General features: G+C 34.8%; 1 protein-coding gene across 2 annotated transcripts in view; it reads right to left on the reverse strand.

Moving 5' to 3' along the window:
* Positions 1-719: 719 nt before the first annotated feature.
* The window catches only part of AKAP11 (A kinase (PRKA) anchor protein 11), a 35,533-nt gene continuing 28,139 nt past the window's right edge, over positions 720-8,113 (reverse strand). For both annotated transcript variants that reach the window (XM_008569200.1, XM_008569199.1), the window contains 2 exons: positions 5,204-5,364; positions 720-1,868 (listed from right to left, as the gene is read on the reverse strand). In XM_008569200.1, coding sequence (XP_008567422.1) covers positions 1,728-1,868; positions 5,204-5,364 — 302 coding nt within the window. In that variant the 3' untranslated portion in view covers positions 720-1,727. The remainder of the gene's footprint in view (positions 1,869-5,203; positions 5,365-8,113) is intronic.

Below are 8,113 nucleotides of genomic sequence, written 5' to 3' on the forward strand. Positions count from 1 at the left end.
CTCAAGTTCTGAAAAGCTAAAGGCATAAACACTTCTGGTTATACATTTCCTCCATTTCTCTACCCTAAAAAAGAAGGAACTTAAGGAAAATTTATGTTTAAGGCTTGCTCTATTTCTGTATCCTAAATTGAGAAAAACTAAAGCTTGCAACGTAACCTCAAAAAATTTAAATAGCTTTTGGCATTTTCCTAAAAAGCAAATTTGAATCTCTCACTGTAAAACACATTTCTCTATCATTATTAATTCAAATGAACATTAAGTGCCATTATTCCCTACTCCTTGGCAGGTGCTATGTCTTCTATATTTTGTGCCGCTTCCAGAACAGTTTGTGCTCAGGAAAAAAGAAAATGTAATAGAGCAAAATCAAAGCCCCCACAAAAAGTGATTTACCCTAGATTACAAAATCCACTATTGGAAGAACCAAAAATGTGCACACACATACCCACACATACAAAACCAAGACATAATCTTGGTCCTCTAGTTCATGTCAACTTACAGTTTCTAAAAACAACGTAGTAAGAAACGTACAGCCCAGAAAGATCATGTCAGAGAACTTTACAAAATAGTGCGAATAAATTTTATCCGGGGGGAAAAATACCAATCTTTCTGGGAAAAAAAAATTACCTTTCGGAAAGTGCAGTTTTGTTGTTTTTGTTTTTTTTTTTTTTTCAAAAATCTAACAATTAAAGCCATTGGGCTTCTTTAAATGCATTTCCATATTTTTTTTTTTTTTTTTTTTTTTTCAAAAATCTAACAATTAAAGCCATTGGGCTTCTTTAAATGCATTTCCATATTAACATGAATTTAAAATTTCAATATGTTTTGCAACTTGATAGGATAAGTTGGGGACTCAATTCTGACTGCACAATCTTTACAGACATTTTATTTTAAAGTTGGTTTCTAAGAAAACAGTAAAATAAAAGAGGGAACAAATCACTAGCAAAGTAAAAATACTCACATTCTCGCGCGTGCGCGCACACACACACACACAAACACACACACTTCTCTCTCTCTCTCTCTCTCTCTCTCTCTCTCTCTCTCTCTCTCTCTCTCTATCATGCCAGAACAACTGGCAGTATTGGCAAATAATGTCATTTCATGAATGGCTGGGAAAACTACCACTACCATTTATGGTGCTTATAGAAACCTAAAATATTAATTATTTAGAAACTAAATAATTTGGGGGAATCAAAAATAGCTGAACTATTACCAAAAAAATTGATTTTTAAAAAAATGACAAGAATACTAAAAAATCTACCAGAAACAAAAAAAATTAGCCTCAGTTTTATTTTTTGATGTCAGACTATTTATTAATCGGATATCATTCTTTGCAAAGGAGCAAAATTACAACTTTTCATCACTGGACCCTATCCTCAGCCACCTCACTGCAGTTTTTAGCAGCACCATTTGGATGCAGAAAGAATGCTGTCAGACAATGCCCCTGAAAACCTCATAGTTAGACCTTCATTCACCTACATGTACTCAGGGTCTGAACACACTGCACACGTGTATAGAAGAATAAATGAAGATAATATTTTAACAGAGAGTACAAAAAGTATGAACTATATACACCGGGTGATAACACAAAGAGCTTAAAAAGCTATATTTACTTTCCTCCCAATCACTTAAAATGTTAATATTCACTATTCAAATTTTATCTTAAGTATCATTATCTGTTTCTTCCCCTCCCAAAACAAATAATAAAATATACTGGTTTGGGGGTTATTCTATGCATTTTCCAAGAGCCAATCAAACAGTGTCTTGCATCTCTCCTCACTGGAAGTTTTTTCCATCACTTCATAGTATTTAAGCACAGCCTGCAGGAGTTCTCCCACTTTCCATCCTTTTTCTTGTAATCGTTTTGAAAGCTAAAAAGGAAAGAAATATCACACATTAACTGAAAACAATTTTATAACAATAAAGTTTTCATTTTTATTTTTAACACCAAAAAAAAAAACCAAGAATCCTGATGTTTACAATTAAATATGGTTTTTCAGTTATAATAAGGTCTTCTCTCCTAAACCGCCACCCCTTTACCCAAATTAAACATTTTCTCTTCCTTCCCTTTATAAACACATGTCCTTCACAGAATGATACTTTGGGATTGCTGGAGACAGAACCCCACAAACCTCACCCAGTGGATAGTCTATGTGGGAGTGCGGAGGCTAAATTTCTACAGGAAATTCTTCGCTTAACTAAATACATCTGCCACTCCCTCAATTAGGAACATAAAATAATAAAGACAACGTCAAGCTTAATAAAAGGATGTGGATTTTCCTTCCACAACATATAGTGTGGCTTTTTTCTGGAATACACACTCTAGCCTCAATGGAAACATGGCTTACTAACTTAAGAAATGTTAATGTTTCAAGAAAAACAACCAAAAAAGTAAATAAATACAGGTTTAAATAAACTTTATCATCACCAATCAGAATATGCCTTTACTCATTTTTTTGTTAAGTTTTGTAAAAGTTCTTGAGTTTTGAAAGATCTATAAATTAAATTCTGAAAAACTATTTTAACTTTTTGTAATGTAAATTCACTTAACTTTTTTGAAACAGCTTTACTGAGATATAACTCACATAACATACAATTCACAAAGTGTACTAGTCCATGGTTTTTAATACATTCACTGAGAGGAATGCAATCACCACTACAGTCAGTATTACAATATTTTCATCACACCAAAAGGAAAGCCTTACCCATTATGGACCACTTCCCATTTCACCCCAACACCCTCAACCCTAGGCAACCACTAATCTACTTTTGGTGTCTATAGATTTGCCTATTGGGGACATTTCATATAAATGGCATCATAAAATATGTGTGTCATCTTTTATGACCAGCTTTTTTCACTGAGCATAATTATTTCAAGGTTCCTCCCTGGTGTAGCATGTATCAGTACTTCATTCCTTTTTATTGACAAATAATGTTTGTCAATATCCATTGCATGGATACACCACATTTTACTTATCTGTTCATCAGCTGATGGACATCTGGGGTGTTTCCTCTTTTTACCTATTATAAATGTTTCTACAGATATTTGTGCACAAGTTTTTGTTTGCACATGTTTTCATTTCTCTTCAGTATACACATAGGAATGGAAATCCTGGGTAACATAATTTAACTTTTTAAAGAATTGTGAGAATGTTTTGCAAAGTGGCTGTGCCATTTTACACCCTTGCCAGTAATATATAAGGATCCAATTTCTCCACATCTTCACCAACAACTGTTATTATGTCTTTCTGATTACAGCCATCCTAGTGGGAGCAAAGTGATATCTCACAGTGACTTTGATTTGCACTTGCCTGATGCCTAATGATATTGACCATCTTTTCATGTACTTATTTGCCATTTGTATATCTTCGTTAGAAAAACATCTATTCAGATTCTTTGCCCATTTTTAAATTGGATTATTTGCCTTTTTGTTATTGAGTTGTAAGAGTTCTTTATATATTCTAAGTACAAGTCCCTTACCAGATACACCATTTGCAAAATTCTCTGGTTTACCTTTTCACTTTCTTGATGGTGTCCTTCGAAGCACAAAAGTTTTTTTCATTTTGACCAATTTTTCCTTTTTTTCACTTGTGAAAATAGTTTTATACTTTCCTGTCCCTACACCTTCTAGTTATGTTTATGGTAATAATGCTTATTCTATTTAACAATGAGATATCAGAACTAATAGTATATTATCCAGAAAGAAACAAAATACAGTGTTTCTATTATCATCATTATCATCAAAGATATTCTGTACTTGCCTCTTTGCTTAATAGCTCAGCAACCCTGTGGGGTTCTAACCAGACATGGTTAATGAGGGTCATTATTTAAAATAAGCCACATGGCTAAAATAAGCCGCAGACATTATTTAAAATAACCATAGACATAATAAGACATTGCCATCCACATTTAGGCATTCCACCTCACTCAACTGTCAAGCAAAGATCCCCTGGGCTAGTTTACATGGGGATGGTCCCTTTACCCAAGCACCATCACTCTCAGCTCCACCTAAGGCCTTCCTCAGCACTCAGTTTATCCAAGACTAAATAACTCCTGGAAATGTTTGCCTCCCTAAGGTCGATTCTAACATTTTCCTGACCCATTCTTTACCCTTGGTGATTCATTTCATGAGAATTCCTTTCTGTCCTATCTTCTCTTTCTGCTCAAAATCAAAAACCTAAACTGGGGGCCGGCCCGGTGGCGCACTGGATAGGCGCGCCGCTTGGGAAGCGCGGCGGCACTCCCGCCCGAGGGTTCGGATCCCACATACAGACCGGTTCCCGCTCACTGGCTGAGCGAGGCGCGGGAGCAACACCAAGGGTTGCAATCCCATTGCCGGTCCCCGGTCCGGTACGGGGGCAACACTGAGGGTTGTGATCCGTTGCCGGACACGGAAAAAGACAAAAGACAAAAGACAAAAAAAAAAAAACCTAAACTGGAAAAGTCCAAAGAGTCTGAGTAAAAATAAATGACAAAATACAAAAAAAAAAAAAGTTTTTATATAATGTCTTTTTTCTTATACATACTTCAACATCTCCATAAATTCTGAACTAGAAAATAAGAGTAACTTGATTGTTCCTGTTTTGTTATTATTAATCTATCTACATTTGTTATTCACTGGACTATTCTATACCCTATGATAAGATTAAGCCAAAGTTCTGGTAAGAAAATATGGAACAAAAATCTTAAGACTGTAAACTGAAAATCTTGACTAACAAAGTGCTTGGCACATAGTAAGTGCTCAAAATAAGACCATCTTTTTAAAACTTTTTTTTGCTTTTGGTTATACCAGCTTCTCATACAAATGAAAATGGATTATCAGAGAAAGAGACATATTAATTATTAACTACAATTATGAATCAACTAAATACAAAGAACAATATTTTCATAGGAACACATAAAATGCTTATTAATGGCATCTTACTTTGAGAAGTTAATGCATACTAGGCATAAGACTAAGCATGGTTTTTTTTTTACAGTATTATAAATCCCTGTAAGGTAGATTCTACACTCATTTCCACAGTGCAGCTAGGGAAACAGACTTACAGAGAGTGGCAGAGCTGACACCTGAACTCAAACTGTTGGACTCTTCAGCCTAAATATTTAACCTTGCCATCAACGGGCACTTGATTAGACCACTACATGACAAGAACATTATATACTGTTAAATGTATCCTCACAACCATTCTATAAGGTCGGTACTTACTAGTATAAACTCCTTCTTTGCACAGTCATGAAAATAAAGTTCTGCAACTTCAGCCTCAGAGGCAACAAGCCACTGAAGAATAATTCTCAGCTGGGGATCTACAGCGCATGGCTCCATGTCAATATTTGTAATTTGCAGAGTCTTTTCATCTTGCCGCAAACCTAATATTTGAATTTAAACAATATGAAGTGAAATTCATCAATTCCACTCTTAATACTCTGATTTACATGTATATACAAATACTTTCTATTTCTTAAGATTTCAATAAATGCTGGGGAAAAAATCTACCTTTTCTTAATCACATCAAAAAAACATTTCTTCAGACAGGAAAAATAATGCTAAAACAAAGGAATAACTTTGATCATTTATTGATAGCACAAATGTAAAACACTATTTTAAGGTATTGAATTCAAGTACTATAAATGCCAACATTTATGTCAAATGAGGGCCCACAGGTAAAAAGAGAGAAAATAAAACTATAAAGTTACTATTACAATCAAAATAAAAATGTAACACACAAATAAAAACTTCAAATAAAGAAAAGCAACAAACATTTGTACAGCAAATCATAAGTATTGTTCTAAGCTCTTTATATACACAAATTCCTTTAATCCTTACAACTACCCTATGAGGGAGGAACTATTATCCCCATTTTTACGGGTGAGGGATCTGAAGCAGAAAGAGACCCAGAGTCTTACAGCAGGAAAGTGGCTGAGCCAGGATATGAACAGAGGCAATCTGGCTCCAAGCTCTTAATCAGTTCATTGCTCAGGCAAAATAGGAAAAATAAAATGTCATATGCAAACACTTACATCTCCAAAGCCAGACCAAGGAATTTTCTAGTACACCCCTCGTATAAATAAGATGCCGCTGTTGAGTTTATTTTCTTTTTTGATGAGAATTATGTTTTCAACGTAAAGAAGGCTATATCCCTACTGACTACAAAACTACTGACTTGTAGACCAGCGTCATGTGTTTAACACTCCTGCTTGATGAAGACTGAACCACAAGGAGTGCTGAGAGAACTGGACACCCCCCACACAGCACGACGAGAGGTGAGCACCCAGGTATGCCATCACACACCGTGCCAGGATGTCCAAGTAACATAAATGCTGTTGGTGGATGTCCCTGACTCTCCGTTATGGTTTCAGGGCATTCTAGACTGCTACTCGTCATTTTTAGGATTTGCATTGGCCCCTAATTTTTAATTTAAAAAATTTCGTCCAAATTATTCTCTAAAAATAAACATTGTCTTTCCCTCCTCTCTCCCCAGTGACTCTCAATCAAAACTAAGTCTGATACACTGCAGAACAAGACATGGTCTTTGGGCCTTTTCGTAAATCCTGCAGAGTTCATGGGGCTGGAAGCTAGGTCACCCCAATGCTTCTCTGTACTGCTCATGTTTCCTCAGTTCAGGGCTCCTGGTTGCTCTGCCTGACAGGAACCTTCAAATGGCTCTCTCTTTAGAACGGTCACCAACTGCTAGTGAAAAGGAAAGGGACTGACACCCTGCAACTACAAAAGAAAAAAAAAAGACGCTCATTGCCTTAGGATTGCCATAATTTAGAATCTTCCTGTAAATCCAGATCAATCTATCTCCGAATTTACCAATTTCTAATTTAACAAACTTGAAAGTTGGCCACAACTTTCTATATAACAAGAAATGCCTATAACCTCAAAAGCTGAGTAGTAACATATCTACGTATAATTAATATCCTGATTAGTACCTACTCACAAAAATAATTCCTGAACAGCCTGGCTAGTGCTAAAAGTAAAATTTTTAAAATAAATTTCATACTTATATTAACTTATCTTCTTTTCTCTTAATCATTACTCAGTAAAGTTACTTAAGTAATAATCAGTTCATTAGAGAAAATACTCACTACATGCACTTATACCATGTATAGTCTTTGGAATAACTTTGTTCAGAGGTATTCAACACTTTCTAGTGAATGAAAATAAAGTGAATATTACCTAGCCTATCAATAACTCCAAAAATAATGCCCTACCCTGACTTTATATCTGACAAGGAAAAAGTTACTTCTAGAAGCCCTATACGAAGAACGTCTACTTGCAGTGGCATAAGAACTAAAAAAATAGTAATCATAAATTTCAGGATTTTAGATTGAAAACTGGTACATGAATTCCCTAAGGAAGGAAGTACAACTGGCATTAAACTGATTGAAAACTCCGATGTCATAAAATACATTTCAAGAAATTCTTTTAAGCAACTTCTTCAGTTCGCCTGCTTCTAAAGAAACAATAACAAAAAAATTCACTGGCTCAAAAACAAATTATCTCCAACAACATAAATATTTTTTATTTATATGTGGAGCTTTATAGAAGACATAATTGGTATTTTCATAATTAAGAAAAAATAAGATTTGGGGAAAAAATTCAGCAACCATCTGTATACAGTAAAAACTCAGCTTCAACATGAAAACTTTCTAGATTCTCTCAGACATTCTAATATATGAGTTAAGGATGACAAACCATGGTCCAGACTCTGTGACTAATGATATCTAGTATTTACATATCTAGAACTACGTTAATTAAAGGAAGACTTGAATATTTTCTTCAAATATGTGTACGCATGACTGTAGGATTGAAATTGGAGGGGAGAAGAACTGATCCAGAAATTTTTTTTTCACTTATTTATTCACATAAGTTTGACATAAAACATTAATTCTATAAGTTACCAGTTTAGAAGGAAAATACCATGACAGTAATAAGCCATAATTATAATAAACCATATCTTATAATGTGAGTAAAGATTTTAGATTTTATACTTTACAAAATATTATAAATTTCCCTCTCAAATAATTAAATAATTATTTTAAAGTATTTCCATCTTTGGGCCGGCCCGGTGGCGCACTGGATAAGTGCGCCACTTGGGAAGCGCGGCGGCGC

This window comes from Galeopterus variegatus, unplaced genomic scaffold (assembly GCF_000696425.1).
Source record: "Galeopterus variegatus unplaced genomic scaffold, G_variegatus-3.0.2 Scaffold476, whole genome shotgun sequence".
In the NCBI taxonomy this organism is placed as follows: Eukaryota; Metazoa; Chordata; class Mammalia; order Dermoptera; family Cynocephalidae; genus Galeopterus; species Galeopterus variegatus.